The sequence below is a fragment of the Podarcis raffonei genome, chromosome 1 (assembly GCF_027172205.1).
Source record: "Podarcis raffonei isolate rPodRaf1 chromosome 1, rPodRaf1.pri, whole genome shotgun sequence".
Classification (NCBI taxonomy): domain Eukaryota; kingdom Metazoa; phylum Chordata; class Lepidosauria; order Squamata; family Lacertidae; genus Podarcis; species Podarcis raffonei.
The window spans coordinates 44,170,260-44,195,573 of NC_070602.1; the positions used below are offsets into that span (position 1 = coordinate 44,170,260).

The following is a 25,314-nucleotide window of genomic DNA, read 5'->3' on the forward strand; positions in this document are numbered from 1 at the left end:
CATATTGATACATTAAAACATATATTTACAGATAACACAATAAAAACAAAAATGCATTAAACATAGTATGTATTCAATTACGTTTAATGTCACATTATGGGATGTTCCTGTGAACCCGACCCTTTGCAGTCACAGCACAGAAAAACATTATGGTTGATTCTTATTTTGAAATTTCTCCTACAGCTGCATACTGGTCAAAATACTATTTTTAGAGCAGGTTAGGTAAGCCCTTTCTTATCAGAAAGTTGGAATATATGATGCAGTGGGCATTAAAGGCAAACTTGGGCCAATCCCTCAAGAACTTGGTGTGGTAATATGTCCCTGCTGATCCACAATGCCTCTTATCCCTTACATATTAAAGTCTGCTATAAACATCACCAGCATTTATTTCATGCCAATGCACACTCCCTGCAAAGAAAACTGAAGAACAATATACCCATCCTTTAAAACAAGCCCCAGGTGAACTCTTCAGGTTACACTTTAGAACACCAGTGAATGGTCACAATACCTAATGTTTCCCTGCGTCAAAGAATGATCTGCTGTGGAAAGCAAACATATCAAAGAGCAGTATCCAGGCCTAACCTTCTCCCTGATATGCTAGTGTCTACATGCAGGTCATTTTTTGTGTGGGGAAGCTTTTAAACATGTGTTATTCCATCCACATTCTAGGATAAACTATATGCTCTTTCTGAATATTATAATCCAGAGGTTTTTCAACCTTTTTGAGTCCATGGCTCCCTTGACCAGCTACATTCTTTCTGTGGCACCCATGTGGGGCTCGGGAGCCCAGTTATGTCACCCCTTGCCTGCAGAGCTTTTTGAACACCCTCCCTTGTGGAGTGTTCCCTCAGCCTCCTTGCATCTCCTCTCTCGTTGGGAGCCCTGGTCTTTGAACTGCTCCCCTTGCCCCAAAGAGAGGTGCCTCCTCACCCTGCCCCACAGGGCCAGGCCCAGAAGCACCATTCACCTGGGGAGCTTGTAGCCAGGGCTGCTGCAACAAACAGCTGTGCAAGCCTTGGGGAGGCAGAGATGTGAGAGGGCATCAGAGGAGGGAAGGAAGAAAAAAGGGACAGAGGCCAGTGTTGCCCGCAGCACCAACTGACCATCATTCAAGGCACCCCAGGGTGCCACAACACACTGGTTGAAAACCACTATATAATCTGAGGTTATGAACTACAGCTGTCATTACCCCTGACCTTGGCCATGACAGCTGGAGATTATGGGAGTTGTAGTCCAAAACAAAAGGAAGCCACTATGTTAGGTACGCCTGAACTGGAGAATACTCAACCTAGGTAAGCAAGTAAGCAAGCAAGCAAGCAAGCAAGCAAGCAAGCAAGCAAGCAAGCAAGCAAGCAAATAAACAAACGAACAAACAAACCCCTTCCAAACTCTCTACATATGGTTTGTGATACACTGCCCTCTAACCTGTAATAGAAGAGCAGCTAGTAGCCTTTTCTTCCTCTGTTCATTACTATTAATTAGCAATTTCCATCTCTCTCGTATGGCAGCCATTCTCTCCTCAATCCTGTAAGTGAAATAAAAGGAGATTCAATTTCTCCAAAAGGTATTACATGGGTTGTAGGTGAGGAGCTCTATCAGAAATAATTTACAAAGTTGGTAAAACATTTCATTTGTTTGAACCTTAGTAGACTGATCTACAGGGTGTTGTGGCAGTTTAGGATAGCTGAATATCTAACTCAAATTAATCCACAGTTTACTCTGCTATTCAGTATAAGACATTTGGATTTTTCTGGCTAAAGGAAGGCAGGCTAATGCTGTATAAATTCCTTTTATAAAGGAATAAAAGCTAACAGCATTAAAACATGACACAAAAAATGTAAAGGGCACTCTAATGTGTTTCTTAATATCATGCATGAATAGGCCTTGGTCTTTCCTGTGTTCCAGATCTAAATAAATGAAAAATGAAAATCAAACACGTACGTGTCAGAAGCAAAATGGCCCCTTTCCACCAGCTGATATCCATGCTCATTGACTGCATTTACTCGCTTTTTCAGCACCAGTAGCACTCGTTCAAAATCCTCATGCCGCTTCAAGAGGCTCTGAATAGAACCAACATGGTCCTGAAGATATGGAAAACAAGCATGACCACACCCCACGTTGGCTGAGCACGACCCCACCTCCCACATTCACTGGACCTTCAACCTTCAAATGAAGGTGTGATGAGAACTTCTGTGAACTTGGCAGATTCCCACAAAAATCAAAGCACTTTTGAGTGGGTGGAGTATTTACAGATGGATGAGGTGGTCAGGTGATTTAGCATTCAGCAGTAAGTTTGCAAATGGTGCTGAGAATGTTGATATGTGAGGATGCAAGACTGTCAATGGAGATGGTCATCTTGTCCCATGTAAGATGTTCCCAGGAACTATGCTCCAGCATCACAACATTCCCAGCACCGTTCGGTAGGCAGCAGGTTGTTGAATGTAGCCGTTTGCCTTTCCTTAATGTTAAGGAGGCAGGGGGAATTGAAAGATTGTCCTCAGCCTTCTCTTCAAATAGTAAACATCCTCTCATTCTGAATTTTCACTTTCTCCTTCCCCTGCACTGCATGTCCATTGAATTCTCCTGATCTTTGGGTAGATTTCCAACCTCCCTAGAATCCATCCAAAGTCCAGGAGGTGGGGTATGGATGTTCAGATTAGCCCTAATCCCACATCATGGTGCAAGCATATTTATTCCTTTATTTATCATTTTTATCTATTTCATAATATTTATACACTGTTTGATCATGGAAAAAACCTCAGAACAGTTTATCTTAAGTTAAATTACTAAAACAGATTAAAATTCACAACTTCATTATTCTTACAGCAGTTTTGGAGATGGCATCAGCTATGTTTTAAGTCATAATAAACTACAGCTTATTTTGATGGCAACAAACCAAGGCAAGTCTATGACTGAGGCACTCCATAGACCCCTCTCTTCCTCTGGGGCAGCCGTAAGCAGGAGACTAGAAGATTTCATTTTCTTTCTGATTAACCTAAGTTCAGCATTATATTAAAAGCCTAAACTGTGGTTAATGTAAACCTTAGTTAATTGAAACAAGGTAACATCATAAACCATGGTTTAAAGTTTCAAATAAACCATAATTAAGGTTAACCACATTTTGTTGGGTTCAGAGCACATGACAAACTGTGGTGAATCAAAAACAGAAGAAAAAGTTTCTGATCTCCTACTTTCAGTTGTGTCAGGAAGGGGAAGGGGAAGAGGGGTATACAGGCCCAGTGCTGACCTAAGTTCATTCTCACCACAATAAACCATTGCTTACATGATGTTCAAACACAGCCACTATCTCTGGCATATCTTCTATCTCTGCCTTCTTCATTGTGCAAGCAAGCAGCCTTCACAATAAACTTGTCAGTGAACATGCCTAGGTTTTTCCAGTTAGAATAACCTAGGCTTTGCTAATGTCTCACTACAAGGTTTTCCATGATATCAGAACACGTCATCCTTGAAACCAATGAATTTTCTCGACTCATACAACTCATACGTGTATAAAAGACGTATATAAAAATACATATATAAATGCTGTCTCAGTTTTCTGCAGAGGAGAACATTGAGATTTTTTTTAGTGGGGGGGGATTAATAGCATGGCTTAAAGACTCCATTCTCAGATATATGCAAGATTAAACCAAGCGTGTTTTGTATTTGTTGTGGTATTTTTATATCTCATCCTAACTCTAAATATTGGATGAGATCCAACGTAGCATGAAAGGTTTTAAAAAATATTTTTATACCAATAATTTATTACCTCAGATACAAATTACTAACTTCTACTCTGAATTTGAATATGACCAGTTTTGTAGCCATAAGTATTTACCTCAAGATTATCAGTTCGCAGAAAGGCCTCATGGCTCGAGAGAGCAGCATGGATGCCATTGATTTCTCTGTTGAATTTCTGAAGTTCAACATCTTCCTGGAGCTTCTTCCGCCGCTTTACCCACAATTCATCTAGCTCATTCTTTTGCTGAGCAAGCTTTTGCACAGACTCACAGATTTCCAAAGCCTTGGTGTTGAATGGGCCATCCATTATCTTCTCACCCAACTCTTGCAGCTGCTTAAACCTGTGAAAGTTCCATGTATTATTGTCATAAGTGAAAACCACATCTTTATCAAGAAAATGCATATTTCCTTAAGAATAAATTATTTTAATGACCAGTACTTTATTAATGGAAACCTGTCACTTTTTCAGTCTTCAATTTTCTTTTTTGGAAACTTGCAGAAATGTGATCAATAAATAGCTATATTAAGGACAAAGCAATAAAAAGATGTTTTCTGAGGAAAGACCATGGGTGGTATCCAATCTGAGTTTAGCTTAGTTGGAAACAACTCTGTTTTTAAAGTTCCTGAAATTTGAATTAAATACAATGCTTGCACTGATGATGTAAATAAAGTATGCATTTGGTTATGATATTCAGTGTCATTTTGCTGATGAGTCTAACTTCTTTTCATACAATGAACTCTTGAAATATCATTCAATTCAAACATGCACATAGCAACATACACATACAGTACCAGAAATTTTGTAAGGACACCCATCATAGGTATCTCATGATCTTCCCTCCCAAGTAGAACAGTATTTGGTACCATGTAAGAGTGCTAAACATGTTATGGGACAAAGGTTAATTAACATGGTGCCCTGCATATATCGTTGGACTAAAACTTCCATCTGTTGCAGCCAGCATGGTGAACAATTGGTGAGGCTGTGGGATAAATCAGCCTCATATAACCAACATGGTTAACACTGAGGGGGTTAAGACCATAGAGTAAGCTGTCCTGCCAGGTTTAGCTAGGTCACACCATATCACCTTGGGAGGAAGGGTTACAAAACTCTTTGTTCTCTGATTTCCACCCTACCACTAATGAGGTCTAAGCTGGCTGTTCCAGGTTTAGACCCCATGCCTTAAGCAAGCCATCTTTGTGTTTCTATGCAAATCAGTGATAGAAACTGAGATATAAAAGCTAGGAGGTAAATGGCACCTTAAACCTAGGTTATGGGTGCAACAATAGAACATCTAGGCGTGCATTTTTAATAACAAGGATACAAAGCTGAAAATGAATGAACTGCAGCTAAAATAATATGTTCTTTTTTCACATGGTCTAGTCCTTACCCTGCCCACCCCCTAATATTCTTAAGGGGGTAGCTGGAAGTGGGGAGGCAGAAAAAGGTCCTCCTTTCCTTCCATTCTGCAGTTTTAATCTGAAATCTTAGACACGCTACTGAGCCTAGAGCTCAGAAACTGCTTGCACTAATGAAATTCCCTGTTGAAACAATGGGAACCTAGAACAATGGGAGTTTTGAACACTGATGCAAATCAATCAATCCTTATTGTGGTCAAAGACCAGACAGCAAAGTTAACAATAGCAGCATATGCCACATCTGCATCAAGAAGCGGATGTAATTAAAAACTCTATAAACTTATTTACATTAAAAATAACACTCCTTCTGCTAACATCTGTATTCCAGAGATTAAAATCACTACTCATTCGTCAGCCAAATAATTTTAATAATAATGATAATAATAATGATAATGATAATAATAATAATAATAATAATAATAATAATAATATTAATATTTATACCCCACCCATCTGGTTGGGTTTCCTCAGCCACTCTGGGTAGCTCACAGCACATATCAGAACATACTAAAACATCAAACATTAAAAACTTCCTGATACAGAGCAGATGCAGAAACATTTACCACTTATTGGAACCTAAGTTATTCTGCCTATCTTTTCTTGCTGCTGTATGGAAAAGCACACAAATCTGACCTTTGAAGACTTTGAAGCAAACCTTTGAAGTAAACCATTTTTAACTTATGCAGTGTGTGGTCTCTTTCTATTCTAAGGGAAGTGGGGGGAATTTGAAAGCAACTTTAAAGGTTTTTTTTAAAGGTTTAACAGACTATATTTCCACACTTTACTTTGCTGCACGTTCTGTGATTTTAAATCTCTCCTGGGCTCTTTCACCAAAGAGTACTTGCCCTAAACCTGGATCGAGGCATCCAGGGAATTCCCCTTTTTCACTATACCCATATCTAGTATTTTTCCCTTTTACCAAACCAATACAGACATGATGGGAATTGTAGTCAACAATGTATGAAGGACACCATATAGGCTACCCTAGTTCAGGGTCTTCTCCTTTGCAGACTTCTTTTATGCCTCTCTTGCAAAATATTCAACACATGTAATTATTATTAATATTCATTATTTTCAGTTGTTATCTCTGAGAAACGTAGAAAACAACAGGATATATTTACACGAATTCTTCAAACTTACACGACCCTTTAAAAGGTAAGGAACCAAATGTTGTATAATACTGTTTTATAATTTATGATAATTTAGAATTTAAATGTATTTTCAGTTTGATACTTCCAGCTGATGAAGGTGAATACATCAAAACAGGGCCCTGTCCTGGTTTCTGATCCATAATTGACTTCTGACTTCTGCTCAATGATTGACACTAAGCTCTTCACGTCAAATCTTACTATGGACTAACATGAATTTATCTCTACTCATAAACTCTTATCTTGAATACTGTAACAAATTATTGTGTTATATATATCCTTATGAGTTTGAGTTTGTAATCTCTGAGTTTGAAATCTCTATTTAAGTTTGTAATCCTTGTCAGAATACATACTTTCGAATGGATTAGTTTTTTTTTACAATTGAATATTGATTTGCGAGTAGGGACCACTCCCACTATTGAAACTTATATTGGCCAGAGTTCTTGGTGTGCTTTTATCGCTTGCAAAATATGGCATTGGTACACACTCATACACCTTTGAAGAAGATCTTTACCTGTGGTTTTGACTGTGTATCTCTTTCAGCAAATCCTGGTGTTCCTTTAGCAGCAACTCTGCAGAGGCCACATCTACCCCCATTTCCTCGCTGGCCATTTTCTCTCTCATGGCATCTGCCCACCACAGAAGTCGACGGCTGTCTTGCAGGAAGGCCTGTTGGTCCTGTGCTACTTGCAAAGCCTTCCCCTTCTCATCTGCCTTTGACTTTAGCAATAACAGCAGCTCCTCCATATCTTCAACCTGTTCTGTTATGGCCCTGCTCTCTGTGGGATTGGTATCCTTGATCCTGCATAATGAAGCCAAGACACGTTTTTGAATTAGGGCTAGGGCTCGGATCAAGTTCATTATGACCTGAACTGTATTCTACCGGTATTCATCAGGGAATGTCAGCTGGGAGATTTCGTTGGATGTGTTGGAGAAAAGCAAAAACATTTCCTTCTCGAGTGCCAACCTCAGCTCCTTGGATGAAAGGTGGGACAGAATAATGCTTATCATCATCAAGAGGAAAAGGAGGGAACCCTATTCTGCATGCTATGGGGCTTTGAACGTGGGCAGCAATAAAATTAATAAAATTAATAATAATAATAATAATAATAATAATTATATATATATATATATATATATATATATATATATATATATATAATTTATACTCTGCCCATCTGGCTGGGTTTCCCCAGCCACACTTTGGGTGGCTTCCAACAAAATATTAAAAATACAATAAAACATCAGACATTAAAAACTTCCCTAAAATGTACCATGATTCTCTACAAATTCCCATGCACACAGTTAATGTGTGTGTGTTTTGGGGGATGCCTATGGGTTGTTGAATTGTATGATACATCCTAAATCTTATCAATGACCGCAAGTGCTGTGGATTATCCATTCTCCACAACTAAACTAGATCCAAGTTCCTAATAATTCAATAAGATAGAAGACCAGTTTGAAAAAGGGAAGGAAGCCATTTCTGCACCCAGAGACAGCAATTCTTGCTGCTACCCAGCAAGAACAGAATACATGCCTACCAAAGTAGTCAGCAGATCTCCCTATAAGAATCCCCCTGAAATCAGGGCCCCCAGGACTGACTACAATGCACCAAAGGGCTGGTTTCTTACGATTTGGCGACACTCTTCAGGTATTCAATTTTTCTCTCCAGCACTGAGACGTCTCGCTCAAGGTTCGTCAGCTTGCGTGCCTCAGCCGACAGAACAGTAGGCATGTTCCCATGTCCTAAGTCCTCAAGGCGGGTCATCTTGTCTTGTAGCAGCCCTTGAGTGTCCTGGCAATCCTGAAGGAACGTCTTCACGTCAGCCACGCCAATCAGCATTGAGCCCTTCTCGTCTTTCAGTGCTTCCAAGCGCTCCCACCTAAGAGCAGAGAAGTAAAGAAGGCTGCTGCAGTGGTGACTATGCTGTTGGACTATGATGAGAGAAAGGAACTCTGCACATGCTCAGGGATATTTTACTCTAAAGTTAATGCGTCTCAACATGTGGATCACATTCTTATGAAGAATACGATGGTGGTTTCAGTTTGTAGCCTGCTATCATTTGCGTGAGCAAAGAGGCACCTCAGTGTCTAAAGCAGGGATAGGGAATGTGTGGCCATTCAGAAGCTGCTAGACACAAACCTTCGTAAGCCCCGGATAGTAATTTATGCTTGTATATTTCAATTGATTTCTTTTATTGTATTTTTGTGCTGCTTTTCACTCACACGAGTCACAAAGCGGCATGCATACAAAAAGAACAACAGTAGAACATTACAATTGGAACTTAAATTATATAAAATAATTAAGAAATCATCAATAAAATGACCACCTTCTAGAAAACACTATGTCTAAACCAGAAGTTACATTTAAAGTAAAGATCATCCCTCAGACATCATGGGGCTAACTCTATATATGAACCACCATTTACCTTGCATTTATCTCTTTCTGATGGACATGAATCTCATTCTGTTTTCCAGGACTGCTCTTTGAAAACATATCTGCTAAGCAACTGATCTCATCCAGTTGCCTCTTCCCAGTAGCCAATTCCGTTAGAAAACTCTGAATAACAGAAACCAACAAAGACAGCAGTAATAATTTATCGTTTGGCTCTTTGAGGTTATAGAATTTAACAAAAAGAATTTTTGGCAAGCTGCTTTACACATCAGTATCTAGAGGTTTCCCCCCTGAAATTATAGCATGAAACTGCTGAATTAGAACTAATCAGGGTGTTTACTTCTCAGGAATCAGGCGTGAACTGAGATCACCAACTGCTGCTTTTGTGAATGGTAACTTTGCTTATGTAATGGTTTACAAAGAATGGTCACAGACTTTTTAAATATTTTAAATATTTCACTGATTACAACATGTGTGTGTAAGCACCCACCAGGGGCACTGACTTGCCCCAACCACTTTGAGGGGGCATAGTCACATGATGTGTCACATGTGCTGGGTGGGGGTGGGGGCAGGATGCGCAGAGGACAAAAGCAAATACCTTTATTGTCCCAGCTGCCGCCTGGCTCCTGGCAGCCCCCTCAATATTCGGGGGGGGGAGAGAATGCCCCTTGCCCAAAAATATTGGGGAAGCCCCTGTGCCCCTATACCTGCCACCCCCACATCCCTGCCAGCTGAGCGTATGATGAAGTGAATTGAAGCCCATGCTATAATAAATTTCCTTGTCTTTCAGAAGCCACAACTCTTGTTTTTGCTGCTACAGACTGAGACATCTCTGGAAGTTCTCTCAAGGTTATTATCTTCAGGTTACTTTCCCAAACAGATTTAATTTACTTCCCACATTAACTTCAGTGGTATGATGCTTCACTTTTACCTAGTTGTTCCTGTTAACACTCTGAGAAGCAAACAAGTGGATAGTCCACATTCTTTTTTTAGTGAGCAAGAGATGTGAAATAATGTTTCCTTTGAAAATCCACACTTTGACAAACAACATTTTTATACCAACAGGAAATTTCAGAGTGATTCAAAATTGTTAAGAGAAATCCACACTAAAACACTGAAAAAAATTCATTTATGCAGAAATGTGGAGAACTGGATTTAAGATTGGAAAAATGAGAAGTTCAGCCTGGTTTGAAAACAATTCAAGACCTCTTGATCTTCTCATAGTTTATTGATACTGTTTTAATGCACTTCAACTTCTGCTCCATCCCAGTGTCTTCAGCATGGGTCAGGGGTAGCAGCATAATACCACCCTCCTTGGAGTTTGGCCCGCATGTGATTTTCAAAAGTGCCTATATTTATAGCAATTGACTACTGAGCAACTATTGTTATCAACAATAAAACGGACCTATGTACTATGTAGGTTTGCAAGTCAAAGGCACAACTCCATTTCTAGGGCTAATTGTTTAGCCTGTGCTTCTAACACTGCCTTGTTTATGAGGTATTAGAACTGCAACAAAATGAATTTGAAATAACTAGGGTTGGTCCCCTCCCCCAATTTAACCTTGTAGGCTTTTGACAGTTGCTGGGAGTCAGCCCCCCCCCATAACATATCTCTGTCGCTTATTACTAAAATCAGAAATGGTTCCTCTAAATTCAACCCTGGCTGACAGACTGAAGTAAATTATGACTCTGAGTAAGAATGCCAGGGAAAATGTAGGTGGAAACAGCACCTGGTATTTATGCTGCATAGTCTCCACATTATCTGCTTTTGGCTGAATAGTCTGAACAATTTTCTCTTTGTCATCCATCCAAGACCGAAATTCTTCACAGGAACTGTAGAACTGGTAGAGTCGGATCCTTTCTTCTAACTCTTTTCTCCTGTGCTGTAGGAATAAGTATCCAAACACTGTATGAGAATAAATATGCTATGATACAAATATACAAACATATCAGCACAAAGGCAGTATATGAGGGTAACAGATTAAAAACAAATTCAGAGCTGAGGCACCAACAAATCACCAAGAGTTAGCTATTTGTGTAATCCTATGCCATGATTTGTGCATTAGTACTGTCAAATGTGAAACATGTGAAAGATGGGAAGAAGAAGAAGAAGAGTTTGGATTTGATATCCCACTTTATCACTACCCGAAGGAGTCTCAAAGCGGCTAACAATCTCCTTTCCCTTCCTCCCCCACAACAAACACTCTGTGAGGTGAGTGGGGCTGAGAGACTTCAGAGAAGTGTGACTAGCCCAAGGAGTCATGATATATATGAAATTCTGCTACTGTCCATAGATTTCAGATTAAATTCTTCTCTCAGGAGAAACTGAGAAGAGAGTCTCAGGATATAATGGCTTGGGCCAGCATACCCAAACATTTGTCTTCACTCATGGATGAATTTAAGAATGACATGAAATGTTTTGTTAATAGCACCATTTGTTGTAGAGAGCTATTCTTGGTGGTTGCCCTAAAACATTTCCCTGCTATAAGTCTGAGCATTTTTTTAAAAAGTCAGCCTTTTCCATTTGAGCTGGTTTTCTTCATGACTGGAGGAAACTGGCAGGGATGGTGTTTCTTAGAATTTGTCAGGTTTCTCACATATTGCCCACCTGGAGGTTTTGCAATAGGGCAATTAGCACATTCAGCTATATAAAAACCGGTCTTCAGCAACACATTTCAGGATTCTTGGTATCTTCTCTGCAGAGTAAACTCTAAAAGTTACATTAAGTTTTCATATCTGGAGCCAGGATAGCAAAAAACAAAACAAAAAAAACAAAGGCTGCAATGCAACTCTATAAACAATTACTCTATGTCTTTAAAAAAGAGGGAGAACTCAAAATATTATGAGAAAAACCTGATACCTCAGCCATGGTCTGCAGTTTTTCATATAATAAATTAATCTTATTCTGGGCTTTCCAGATGTTTTCTGTAACAAAATGAGGATCAGAGCCAAATGGACTTGTTGGCGTAGTTTGGGCAGACATGCACGACACTGAAAGACTTGCTGGCGCTTTCGTTACCCTCTGAACTGCGCTGCCATGGATCTTTGTGTTTGCTGTTGGCACCGATACCATCTGTCAAAAGAAATATACAAAAACAACAACAACTGAATTCTGTGTTTTTGAGACTGGCATTGCTCACAAGTTCAAATTAAATTTACTTTCAGTTTTATTTCAATACATAGCCTTAGCTTAAGATGCCAAATTCTGTCCAGGTACACATTAGACATTTGCACACTGCTGTGTGCACCAGAGAGGGGGCGGGGATTTCGCCACCTAGTGTGCATGACCTGCTTGCACCACCACCACCCCTGAACTCCTTTTCATGAAGTTCTCGTCTGTGTATACATGATGGCTGTCTCAAATGTACATACCTCAGCTCATGTTTTCAAATCAGATGGAAGCTGGTTTGAAGGGAAACACATCAAACTACAGGTTAACATATGGATTGTGGCCAATGTCATGTGTTCTTGGCTTCAAGCATCAACAGTAGGAGTGCAGTGGAGCCACAGTAAATGGTAATGTAAAAATAGCCTAAATTGCATCTAGGATAGCAAGGTCTGAAGATAGCAAAGACCTTTTACAACTATAGGAATGACGTATCTTACTTTGCTATTCCCAGAATCTCTAAATAGCCTGTGAACAAACAAATCAAAAGTGCTTCTGAGTTTTAAAAATGAATTCGCCACCGGATGTTGCAGTAGAAACACAATGGCTATTCTCTCAAATGGCTGCAGTTAAGATGTGACAAGGCCACTTTTGTGCGTGCATTTGAAAGAATATTTTTCAAACAGCAATAGATGTGAGAACAATAGCTGAGAATGTTACAAAATTGCTCTCACAGTTTTAGAGCAAATAGTTGCGTTATCAGAGTTAAAAATTTAAATCTGAACTTTACATCTTCCAATTAGCTCCCCAAACTGGGCCATGGCTCCTATCATTTTCACCCAAAGACATTTTCCAGCACTTCCAGGCTGGCTGGTGAGGACAGTTATCACAAAATATTCAAGATGACTTTACCTCAGCTGAGTTACTAGTATGAGGACAGGGCTTTCAGGTGGTTTAAAATACAAATACTTCACGTTCTAGAAAGTCAGTATGAGATATTATGGGACAACAGTAGGCTGATTCGCATACAATTCTAGGACATTGAGTAAACATAAAAATAAGAAGCTTGAAGGCACAATTCTACAGAAAGAAAAAAATGGTGTTTTGAGGGAAATATCACAACACAGAAACTGAAGATGAAGCGGAGAAAATTTTTTAATTCAGTCTAACAGACCAAATTGTGTCTGCCTCTGCTCTGGTTTTATTTGGGTTCATCAGCAATAGCAACCATATTGGGCCAAACTGATCTGTAACTTAATAGAAATGAGATAAAAAGATAGGATGAGTGCTACCTACCACTGATGCAGCCTGCTTTGCTACAGAATGAGCCTGCTCATCCAAGTGGCTTATTTCGGAAGAATACGCAGCTATCTCTTTCTCCAAACGGAAGTGGCGATGCAACAAAGCTTCTGCACTGGATTCATCCTTCCCGTAATCCTTGCTAGCTAGCAGGGTTTGTTGCTCCTGCATCCAAGACTCCACCTCATCAATATCAGCAAAGTACTGAGGGGTGGAAATAGGACAATTGTGTTGTTATATCTTGCCTGCTTGTGACATACTAGCAATATCACATTAGGAGAGTAACAAATCTGAACGAAAGCAACAATTTCTTCAAGACTCAAAGAGAAGAAAGACTGATTCTTCTTGAGCATTACTGTTATTGCAACCTTGTAAATAAGTGACTTGCCTGAGAAAAATTTAGCTAGGCTTCTGGGAGATGAAAGAAGAGGGGCAGAGAGAACCCTCCCTCCATCGATGACTTACTGGTGGTGGCCTTCCTGGTTTTTATGCCAGGTGCAAATGAGAGACCAAGAATTCCACCTCTCTTTTCTTAGCCTGCTCACTCACCTGTGTGCAATTCCTTGTCTCCAGTGGCAATTAGACAAGTGCTTAAATGCAAGGTTGTGCTATTGTTGTTGCTGTTTTAACATAACCAGACCTTCCAAACTTAATGGACAGGCTAAGATCTTGTTTAGACTTCTTAATAATAATCAATTCAGTTCAATCTGAACAGAGCTGCAGACCAATGTACCTGTTTGACGAGAGAAGCTGCCTCCAAACTGATTTTACGTCTGGCGACCTCATCTTGGAGTTGCTGCCACAATTTCAGGATATTGTCAGTCTCCTTCTGGATGTTCCTCTGATTTGAAGGGTTTTTCTGACCCAGTTCCCGGCCCTTGCATATGATCTTAGAACAAATCAGTTGGTGGGAGTCACACTCAACTTGCAAAGCCTGCCAGGTGGAAGTCGGAGGATCATAATTACTGGATGTCATCATGAAGCCAAATCCAGTCATGCTAGTTTGAATGCTGTTTTCACTTCTTTTATCCACTTTACTATTTCAGGAGTGATAACTATGAGGAATAACATCTCTCACCATTCCACTCGCATGAGTCAAGTGATCTTCTCTGGTGAAATCATTTATGCAAATTGTATTATACCTACCACCAACATTTACTGAGCAATCAAATATAGCTGAGCATCATTGTTTCCAGCCATACAATACTTTGATTGGAGGAAGCAGGAGGAATTAACTATGTCGCAATATCTGGCTTATGACTGGGTCGTCATAAATGGCAAAGCAACTGTCGCAGAAAATAAGATAAACGATGGAGCTATGACACTAATCCCTAATGTAACATCAGCAAGTCCGCTTAACCACTTTTAGGGTGCGGCTGCCTTGCAGGGCAGCCAGTACCTGCCCCCCCCCCAATGCAGAGCAAGGATGCTGGGAATGCACACTCTCCCAGCTTGAAATCTGGCTCCATGCCAGTCTGCCAAATTGGCCAATGGCCGGCTGGTGTGGAGGGCAGGGCTCTTCGGAGGCAGGCCTGAGGGAAAAATCAGGCTTCCTTCAGGTCAACTTCCAGGGGGGATTTAAACAGTTTGTGCCGGCCCCTGACTCCCACTCTTTTTCATCAGTTCTGCTACCATATTGGGAAAACGCTCCGGGATATCAGCAGCCTCCCTCCCCAATCTCTGAGTGTCCTCCGGTGAGCACAGCTCTGGAAAAAGGCACCCCGTTCTTCTCCAGGGTGCTCTAGTGACATAAACCAACTTGATTTCTGCACACTAGCAGTAAAAGAAAGAGGCATCGTAGTTCTAAACTACTACAGTGGTACCTCAGGTTACATACACTTCAGGTTACATACGCTTCAGGTTACAGACTCCGCTAACCCAGAAATAGTACCTCGGGTTAAGAATTTTGCTTCAGCATGAGAACAGAAATCGTGATCCAACGGCACGGTGGCAGCAGGAGGCCCCATTAGCTAAAGTGGTGCTTCAGGTTAAGAACAGTTTCAGGTCAAGTACGGACCTCCGGAACAAATTAAGTACTTAACCCAAGGTACCACTGTATTTATTGACACTATATTACACAGACAAGGAATCATGGTGCTCTCTCTGATCTAGCTCTGAGAGAGAACAGGCAAAAGTGAAAGTACATCATATAATACATACAGATAGGACTATATCCGGTTCTCATGCTTCCTCTCAGACAGACCATGTGATTTCCACTAATCACAAAATGCAGCCTCAGAGGCGTGAAATTGCTAACACAACCCACCCACCCACTCCATTAATCAGTGGCGTAGCGTGGGTTGTCAGCACCCGGGGCAAGGCAAGTAATTTGCGCCCCCTAACCCGTGGATTTGTGCCCCCTAACCCTAACCCCCAGATGTTGCGCCCGGTGCGGCCGGCCCCCCCTGCACCCCCCACGCTACGCCACTGCCATTAATTTTGCATTTTAGTTATTGATTTGACCTTGCTATGGCTGCGGTGGTTGCCGTATTAGTGGGGCCGGGTAGGAATTTGGCTATCAGGCAAATTGGCTATGGTCTGGGGGTTTTTTAAAACCAATTTGCATATCACAAATGCAACAACAGGGGTATACTGTTCCACATAAGCAAATTAAACAGTGTTTCTAACAAATCCAACCCTCACAACCCTTAAGGAGGCAAACAAATAAAATAACATTTCAGAAAGAGAAAACCAGAGAGAAATAAACAAGTCGCTTTTAGAATTTGATTGCTTAACTCAAGGCTTGTCACATCAAACTAGCTAAACCAATCAAGAGGCAAATAGGGTGATACCATTGTCTACCTAGACCTATTGAAAAACCACAATATAATCAGTCAATTTCACTGGCTCTGGGCTGATTATGTCTGCACATTTCAAGCAATATTGGTAAATTTGTAAGTTACTTTGACCTCATATCTCTAACAGTTTTCCATTCCATCGAAGAGTTTTATAATATTAAGATCTTACGTATTCCTTCACCACCAGTTCCCACCCCACCCCTTTTTAGAACTGTTATAAATCTTTTGAACGTGTACTTTAGTATCTATGCTACTAGAAACAGTGTTATGTACTGAGCTTGGATCCTAGAACAATAGGCAGGTAGGATCCTAGAATGCAACAACCTGATTGGCCTGCAGGAGCAAACCAATCAGACCCCAGGAGCTGGTTAATCAGCCTATTAGGCAGGTAGGATCCTAGAATGCAACAACTGATTGGCCTGCAGGAGCAGCCCAACCAGGCTCCAGGAGGGAAGCAGAATCAGCCAATCAGACGGAACCCATTGTGTAGATAATGTATATAAAGCCTGAGGTCGGGGGGGGGGCGACTCCGAGTATATTTCAGCTAGAAAATTCTGAAAGCCCTCTAAAACCTGCACAAGTGATCAATAATTTACACGTCACTAACCTTATGACTTTGAAGAGAGGCTGCAATGTGACTGAGATCACGCCCTACGTGTCCCGCCGTCACCAGCTTCAATTTGTCAGACAGCCAAAGCTCCTCTTCTTTGCACTCATGGAAAAACTCAAAAAGCTTTAAAGCATTTTCCAGCTGATATTGTCTATTCCAAAAGGGGGGGAAAGATGCATTTGGTAATGTTTATAAAGCCACATCATGTTTTTTCTAGTACTTCCAGCATACTGGAATCTGGATTAATCAGGCTTCCTTTCTCTAAGCTGGACCAGCCACCAATGTAGGCCTCAATTGAAATATTTATTTATACTTAAGTTGTGCCCTGGACACTTCTCTGCATTCACCTTGGTTTCAGGTAAAATCCATACAGTGATACCTCAGGTTACATACGCTTCAGGTTACAGACTCCGCTAACCCAGAAATAGTGCTTCAGGTTAAGAACTTTGCTTCAGGATGAGAACAGAAATCGTGCTTCAGTGGCACGGCGGCAGCAGGAGGTCCCATTAGCTAAAGTGGTGTTTCAGGTTAAGAACAGTTTCAGGTTAAGAACGGACCTCCGAAACGAATTAAGTACTTAACCCGAGGTACCACTGTACTTGGTTTTAAGGAAGTAGCTTTCAATTCTGCTTCAGAGCAACTATCTTTACCTAATGAATTTGAACAACACGAAGGAAGCAGTGAATTAATTCCTTTGTAACTTTAAGATAAGAATCCAGATACAATCCAAACAGAAGGCAGAGAAACCCCAGTATGTGAGCTCAGGGCTCTCAGTTGGGGAGTCTGATATACTTACTGCTGAACATGCATGGGGTACTTTTCTTGCTAATGCTGAATGTCAGTGGGTGTGCAGGGCCTCCTTCTCACTAACACCAAGTGTTTACAGCTGTGGGAATGGAGACAGTATCCATGCTGGCACGAGAGGGGCATGACCAGCTGTCCACTTCACAGTATACCTGAAGGAGTGACACTGAGGTCCAGCTCTGAGGGCCTTCTGGCACTTCCCTCGCTGCGAAAAGTAAGGTTACAGGGAACCAGGCAGATGGCCTTCTCGGTAGTGGCGCCTGCCCTGTGGAACGTCCTCCCAGCAGATGTCAAGGCAATAAACAACTATTTTACTTTTAAAAGACAACTGAAGGCGGCCCTGTTTAGGGAAGTTTTTAATGTCTGACACTGTATTGTTTTTAATATTCGGTTGGAAGCCGCCCAGAGTGACTGGGGAAACCCAGCCAGATGGGTGGGGTATAAATAAATTGTTGTTGTTGTATGTTCATTGTGGGGGTTCATACAAACACCCCTGACACCCCACAATTAAGATATTCTACTCATGAATTTCTTAAATAAAATAATTGGCCAGCCTCCTCAGGAAGAACTGAGTCACAAAAAGAAGAAATTTACCGTGTTTTGCAGAGATCCACAAGGTTTTGATGCAGCTGCTGGAGCATCTGATGTTTAGCTCGAAGCACATCTGGCTTGAACGATTTACCTTTGACAATCACTTCTGTTCTTTCAGTGATATGCCTGACCCTTTCCCCAAGGGAAGAGATCTGAGAGGCAACCAGTTTATGCTTCTGCAGTAAATCTACGGCTTCCAGGAGCTGTTTACCACAATACTGGGAACTCACTAGACTCTGGAAATTAAATGAAATAGAAATGGTGTTTATCGTCCTCAAGAACCTGCGCGAAGAAAATGGCTAAGTTACGGATGACTATTTGCCAGATGGTAAATTTACCATAATGTGCATGTAGCCACTTATAAAACTAATAATCCTTTCAACTTCTGGGAGGAGTTTTTACAATCAGAAGAATAAGGGAATGGTGACTTGCACTAAAGTGCAGGAGTCTACACTATTGGCAGGATATTACTGATGCCCAGTTTATCAAGTTGTTACATTCATGCAATGGTAAATTATCACCCAATGTCAGCTAGGAATCATCAGATGGTATCCAAGGCCCACTAATCTCAAAGGAAAGAGGCAAATTTCATCCACATACAGTACATATTACAAATGGGTATAGCGATAATAAGCACAGTGCTTAGTTTCCGACATGTATTGTGCCTGGTTGCTAGACTGCCTAGAAGTCATGCCCTTTGACCTGAATTCTCCTAATCCCAGAAGTGTGGGACCAAATAGGTTATGATAAAGGAAGGCAGTTATATGGTCATAGGTACTCCTGGCTTTGGAAGCCATGCTAAATTTAAGCTCAAATTAAGCCTGTATGCACTGCCTCTGTACGGATTCAGTTTTATAATCTACAGTGGTGCCCCGCAAGACGAATGCCTCGCAAGACGAAAAACCCGCTAGACGAAAGGGTTTTCCGTTTTTGAGTTGCTTCGCAAGACGAATTTCCCTATGGGCTTGCTTCGCAAGACGAAAATGTCTTGCGAGTCTTGCGATTTTTTTCCGCTCCCCCCCTTTTTCTAAACCGCTAAGCCGCTAATAGCCTTTTAGCCGCTAAGCCGCTAAGCCTTTAATAGCCGCTAAACCGCTAATAGCGCTAAGCCGCTAAGCCGCTAATAGGGTTGCTTCGCAAGACGAAAAAACCGCTAGACGAAGAGACTCGTGGAACGGATTATTTTCGTCTTGCGAGGCACCACTGTATATGTAACTGGCTTTCACTGCAAGAAACAGGCCTTTTAACCTAATGTAAAGGAAAATGAACAGATTTTTGTGCATGCTGATAATCTATAGCTCTTAGCCTCAAGTCCGTATTCTATTATTCTGGCAGGTGGAATATTTTTCATTTAGTTGTCCCTGGAAAATCAAGTTTGTATTGACAACCGTATGCCTACGTCTTATTTATTTATTTATTTCCAGTATTATTATTATTTATTGAATAAACAAAGAAGCCTGGGATGTCAATGACTATGTGCCTATTTTCAGATCTGAAGACACGATGTTCTTTCACAACATGACATCAATTGCAGTCTTTAGTTGTCACTAAAACAATGTGCTTGTTAACATGTAAAATGTATAACGAGATACCTTCAGCCCTTTTAGTTCTTCTGTAATGGTATCAATGTCCCTTAAAAGGACCAGGCCTTCCTGCATCGCCTGCAAGGAGTGTTTTTGTCTCTGGAGCTGGGTCACAAGGTCTTGCCATTGATGCGCAATGTCATTTTGCCTGGATGGGAGGGAAAACAACAACATGGTATATCAAAAGTTTCTGAGCAGAACTATGTATTTCAAGGAAACGCAGGGAAAACAATGAAAATGTAGGCCCTTGCCAAGTTCCCTCACGATTCCCATGTGGCTAGTTCATTTAACTAAACCACTGAAAATGTCTGGGGAAACAGAAAGGTCTTTCTTAGCTTGGCACTGAAATTATAGAAGTGTTGGATCTAACCGGTGCTTTTCTTCTAGAAAAAAAGGAGCCGGTGCTGTGTACCCTTGACTAAACTCAGAAAAAAGCACTGGCTTTAACCACAATTCTAAGAGGATTGTATTCTGCCAATGGGAAGACACTGCACAGAAGGCCCTTGTGTCACCCATAACATGCCTCACCCAGTGCTGAAACATGGAGAAGGGTTTTCTCCCAAGATTTTATCTGGAAAATCTTCTTATTTGAAAAAAAGCAGAATGTTTCTCTTTTTTTAAAAAAAAATCAGTCCACTGTCTATTCAAAAGCACGAATGTGAAGCATGATGGTGAAATCCATTGCCACTGTTATCTCTATCATTGATGCCTTTCTGAAAAGGGGAGCTACATTATTCATGCTACCAGCACAACTATTTTCTATGTGTCCTTCTAATTCTCCTTAAAGCTATTCCTGCTTCTCCCACCTCCCAAAACCACACACCGCCACTTTTCAGCTCACTTCTTTTCAATCTGGATCTTGCCATGGTAGTTCTCCTGCTTGATTTCTGAAGCCATCTTAGACAGTGCTTTGAAGCGTATGTCTCGGGAAAGCATATCCGCCTCAATGGCTTCAAGCTTCCTTGTGGCTGCCTGATGTTCCTCCACACTCTCGGGCTGCCAGTCGTTCTGCTTCTTTATTATCCCTCTCATGTCCTCCAAGTAGGCCTCACGAACAGCTGCTTTCTTCAGAAATCTCTGAACCAGTTGCTCAACTCTCTCCAGCCTCAAGAGCTCCTCCTGGATTGCTTTTTCTCGGTTGTGTTCTGCCTTCTCCAAAACAACCCACTGCTTCTCCAAATCTCTCAGTGTCTTTCCTTCAGGAGGCAGGTAGGCACGTTGGTTGTGGGCTCGCTGTTTGGTTCTGATGTGGAAGAAATTGGCTTCAATGATTCCCTTCTCCCGGTACTTGGGAGGCTTCTCCACAACGCGGAAGGTCTTAAAGTTGCCCATGAGAAGACGCATCTCCTTGAGGCAGTTGGGAAAGAAGCGATCGTCCAGTTCCACCACTTTGAGCTTTATCCATTTCAAGAGCTCTGAGACCATTTGCTCATACTGGAACTTCAAGTCATCCGTCTCCTTCAGGAAGAACACAATCTGCAGGGGGGTGGGGACAAAATAAAATACTTAATCATATAACCTAGCATAGTTTTATGACTGACTTCAGTCAATCCAGGCTTTGGGTGAGACTAGGATGAGAGATTTGTTCCTTAGCCACAGATAATAACCACATCTAAATCTGAATTTGTGTTTGTGTGGGTGGTATGATGTGTTTATGGGGGTGGGTAGAGGTTAGATCTGGTGTTAAAGGGTGCCAAGTGTAGTTATGCAGTCTTTTTCTGTATATACCCAGAAGGTTATTGAGACCAGTAATTGTTAAGAGTGAGGGTGTGTGTGTGTGTGTGTGTGTGTGTTTGCCTGTAAGTCTGTGTGCAAGTGTAGGTGTCATGCAGACTGAGGTAGCAGCCATTAGTGGGTGTGGAATTTGTGTGGGTGTTGAGTGGGTAGAATCCTATTTTGTGGAGTTCAATGTTTTGTCTGTTTTATTGTTTTATACACTGTGTTATTTAATTCTTTTCAATAACCTGAGAATATTTTCTAAAGAACAGAAGTATAGAAGTATATAAATATTTGAAATAAATACATCTGGAAAACAAAAGCAGTCCTAGAAGCCTCCTACTTTGTTTCAAGGCCATGGCACAACTAGGGGAGGCCTAGAAGAAGAAGAGTTTGGATTTGATATCCCGCTTTATCACTACCCGAAGGAGTCTCAAAGTGGCTAACAATCTCCTTTCCCTTCCTCCCCCACAACAAACACTCTGTGAGGTGAGTGGGACTGAGAGACTTCAGAGAAGTGTGACAAGCCCAAGGTCACCCAGCAGCTGCATGTGGAGGAGCGGAGACACAAACCCAGTTCACCAGATTACGAGTCTACGGCTCTTAACCACTACACCACACTGGCCTACTCTTTCATCACTACCACAGCCCTCCAGATCTCCTTTCCTCAAACTGCTGGGGGATTGTTCCCCCAAACTGCTGCTAGGATCAGGCCCCTCTTGAAGCCTAGAATTGAAGACCTGCTGCCAAGTGGAACCCTACTTAGGATCGTCTAGCACCCACTCTCCAAGCACCTTCCATGTCTTTTCTGGATCCACTCAGCCCCTCCACAACACTTCCATGGGACTCACGACACATTTTAATACCAGAGAAAGAGGCAAGTACTTCACTAAATAGTGCTGCTGGTATTTTAAGGTGCACGGTTCAACGTTATCACCACATGTTTTACCATAAATAACCAAACTCTGATAACCACCCTCTGCAATTCAGCTGCTGAACCTTGTTGTTACTACTACTGCTATTATTTAAACAAAGATTTGGAAATACATCCCCTCCACCAGTCTGCAATTTTCTGTTTTTGACTGTAGGTTAGGAATCCACAACCTTACTGAAGACTCTTGGATTCATTCATTTCAATTTAAACATGGAACCCAGCTACACTGGCAAAGAAAAAAAATGCTTTATATGCGTTGTTTGTGCATTCTAACACTGTGACACCAGATGGCGATATGGAGTTCCATTTTTGCTAACCTGATTTCTCATACAAAGTTTGTAACGCGTTTAATTGCAGCACTTCTTTGATGTGAGTGGATCCAGTTTTACAGTAGAGCATTTGTTGCCAAAACTCTCTGATAGTGGCCTGCAAGTAGTTGCTTCGCATAACTAATATCAGAAGCACCCATCAGAATATGATGAGAGGGGACTCTGTAACATGGTACCATCCAGCACAGGGTTTGGCATTACCAGAGAAAGTCTTGATTCTGTTAATCAATTTGAACTATCAGCATTAAGCACAAAATACCTGCACCTTCCCTGTGTGGACTGATAGACAGTCATGTTCATTCAGCACCGGAAACAAACCCTATGGAAGCATCGCCAGAGTGCAAAAAGTAACCGTCTATCTCACATTGCCCTCCCCTTTCATTTGCTATTTTTGGTTTCCACTTCTTAATCCTAGCTTCGAAAGAGCTCAAAGCGAAATGCCCCAAACTACAGCAAACTACAACAGACAACGCAGGACAACGCTCCATGTCACTCTCGAGGAGGCCTCGGCCGACCCCCAGTTGTTTCCTTGCGTTAATGAGGAAGGTGTTGAAACCGAACAAAAAACCGATGAGCTGGAAGTGCTAATCTGCTTGCATCCATTTCAGAGCACACAAATAACAAAGCAAGCCCAGCTACGGACAGGAGAAGGAGCAAAACAGCAGCACCAACCTTGAGTGCAGGAAAAGCTGCCTGGGGCATTAGGGCTCCATTCTGTATGTTCTGCCATCGCACCCAGTTCTCGCTGAAGGATCCTAACAAATGCATGGTCACTGGAGAGGGGTGGGGGAAGGGAGATTTACCTCACCGCATGGATTCCCTCTGCACTCCCTGGTCACCCACTAGTCTTAGCGCATACTGAAGCTGCTTTGACACAAGGGAGGCTTCCCTGCCACAATCCTATTAGGGAACTCAGAGCTGCCTTATTGAGGGTGACTGAGGTCAGTGAGAGATTATCATGTCTCCCTGTGTTTATTTAGGAAGGGAGGGAGGAGAAGGAGAAGGGCTCTGCATGAAAGAACCCCGAGAGAGAATTGGAGTGGGATGGGAAACCATTAAAGCGAGAAGCACACAAAGGACACGGCCACTGTCAGAGGCAGTATGCTTCTGAATTGCAGTTGCACCCAGGTATTGCTAGAAGTCTTCCAATAGGCACCTGGTTGGCCACTGTGAGAACAGGAGGCCAGACTGCATGGGCATGTGGTCCAATCCAGCACAGCTAGTCTTAGGTTCTTCTAAAACTTGCAATGGGGATATCATGGAAGCATAGAATTGTAGAATTGGAAGCGACGCAAAGGTCCAACCACCTGCAATGTAGAAATATATGGGGATATGTAGAAGAGCATGTGTACTAAGGTGTGTGTGTGTGTGTGTGTGTGTGTTTCTGTCCCTTTACATAGTCACTGTATCTGTGAAAGCCTTCCAAAGAGGGGTCTGTGCAATACCCAAGCTAGCTTTGACTCCACAGAATGGTACAAAACAATTACAAAACTTTGGTATCAGTTTGAAGGAGATCCCAGATTTTGGGGTTCCTCTTTAATAAAGCTTCTGGCTGGCTCCTTTGGCACTTGCAAAGCTCTACCTAGTTCTTCAGCCAGAACGTATCCCATTGGGCTTGCCTGCTTGTCCGTGGTACCCTTGAATGTTTTTTATATGAAGATGAGCCAAAAATAGCAAAAACCTGCTGACATTTGCCCTACGCAAAGGAAACAAACTGCAATGAGTTTTCCTACTGCATAAGCATCTGCCTTTTGACCATGGAGGGCTTTTCCTTAAGCTGAATGTAGAGGAGTATATTGACTTTTATTCTTCCTGTGAAAAGCCCTTGGCATTATCCACAGATTACATACATTAGAACTGATCCACCATCTGATTTAGCCTGTGGAGAGAATTTACTTGAGAGACAGGGTATGCTAATTTATGTGACCGCAGTACACTGACTTTGGTGAGCCTTTTCTGGACAGTCTGGTCCTGCTTCAGCCTGGAAAAGTAATGGTAGTAGAATGACACGTAAGTCATGATGGATCTCTCATCTGGAAATGGCACGGCCACATCCTCAGCATCCAGCAGCTTTGTGATTCCCAGCTGCTTCTCTGCCACAGTGAAGGCATTATTTAGGTTACTGATGGGCTGGTCATGCCTCAGCGAGCTGTACTGGATGAGATCAGGCCTGTGGAGATGAAAGAAGGGGTGATGGGGAAACATACAAGGAAGGTTATGTTTCGAAAATGAAATGAGGTGCACACCAAGACTTGCATGTAAAGTCGAGCTTGCCTGAGAAATACTACCTAAAGTGCATTTCAATCTTCCATTCACTACCCTTTATTTATTCAAGCAATTCTTTTGCTTCGCTTTCCAGTCAAAAGGGCTTACATCAGATCAAATGAAAACAAGGCAGCCCTGATCCATGAGTTTGCAATCTGAAAGACATGACCCATAAGGAAAACGGAATGGGTGGAAAAGGGAAAACAATTCAGGCATCTGTTCTCAGATGGCCATCTGAAATGGAAGCGGTTCAGAAAGAGGAAGACTCCATTGAAGCTGGTCTCTCAGCAGAGCCCAAAGAATGGTGTTGGTTGGCCATTTCCAATCTCTCCCTCTGGTTCAGCTGATGGAATTTCTAGTATGCATAGTTAAAAGAGGCAAGTGAGGTTGAGAGCAGCCAGAACCGGATTTAGAAGACTTGAGTTCAATCTCCAGTTAGCTAGGAAGCTCCTGGTGTGTCTTGGGTCAGACCACATTGTTGGGGGTGCTGCTAGGGTGAGACTATGGCAAGCAGGTCTAGGGACCAGCTCCTCAGGGTAGGTGAGGAGGTGAGCATACAATGACGCCATTTCAATGACAGTC

The 25,314-nt window shown here is 41.8% G+C and overlaps 1 protein-coding gene across 2 annotated transcripts in view; it reads right to left on the minus strand.

Moving 5' to 3' along the window:
• Positions 1-25,314, minus strand: part of SPTBN5 (spectrin beta, non-erythrocytic 5) — a 101,869-nt gene that overhangs the window by 69,322 nt on the left and 7,233 nt on the right. For both annotated transcript variants that reach the window (XM_053383396.1, XM_053383406.1), the window contains exons 6-20: positions 24,409-24,637; positions 20,330-20,964; positions 19,498-19,636; positions 17,909-18,141; positions 16,508-16,661; positions 13,836-14,036; positions 13,100-13,306; positions 11,558-11,770; positions 10,428-10,580; positions 8,732-8,862; positions 7,934-8,185; positions 6,817-7,104; positions 3,836-4,079; positions 1,942-2,081; positions 1,426-1,525 (exon numbers count right to left, since the gene is read on the minus strand). In XM_053383396.1, the coding sequence (XP_053239371.1) occupies positions 1,426-1,525; positions 1,942-2,081; positions 3,836-4,079; positions 6,817-7,104; positions 7,934-8,185; positions 8,732-8,862; positions 10,428-10,580; positions 11,558-11,770; positions 13,100-13,306; positions 13,836-14,036; positions 16,508-16,661; positions 17,909-18,141; positions 19,498-19,636; positions 20,330-20,964; positions 24,409-24,637 (3,319 nt within the window). The remainder of the gene's footprint in view (positions 1-1,425; positions 1,526-1,941; positions 2,082-3,835; positions 4,080-6,816; positions 7,105-7,933; positions 8,186-8,731; positions 8,863-10,427; positions 10,581-11,557; positions 11,771-13,099; positions 13,307-13,835; positions 14,037-16,507; positions 16,662-17,908; positions 18,142-19,497; positions 19,637-20,329; positions 20,965-24,408; positions 24,638-25,314) is intronic.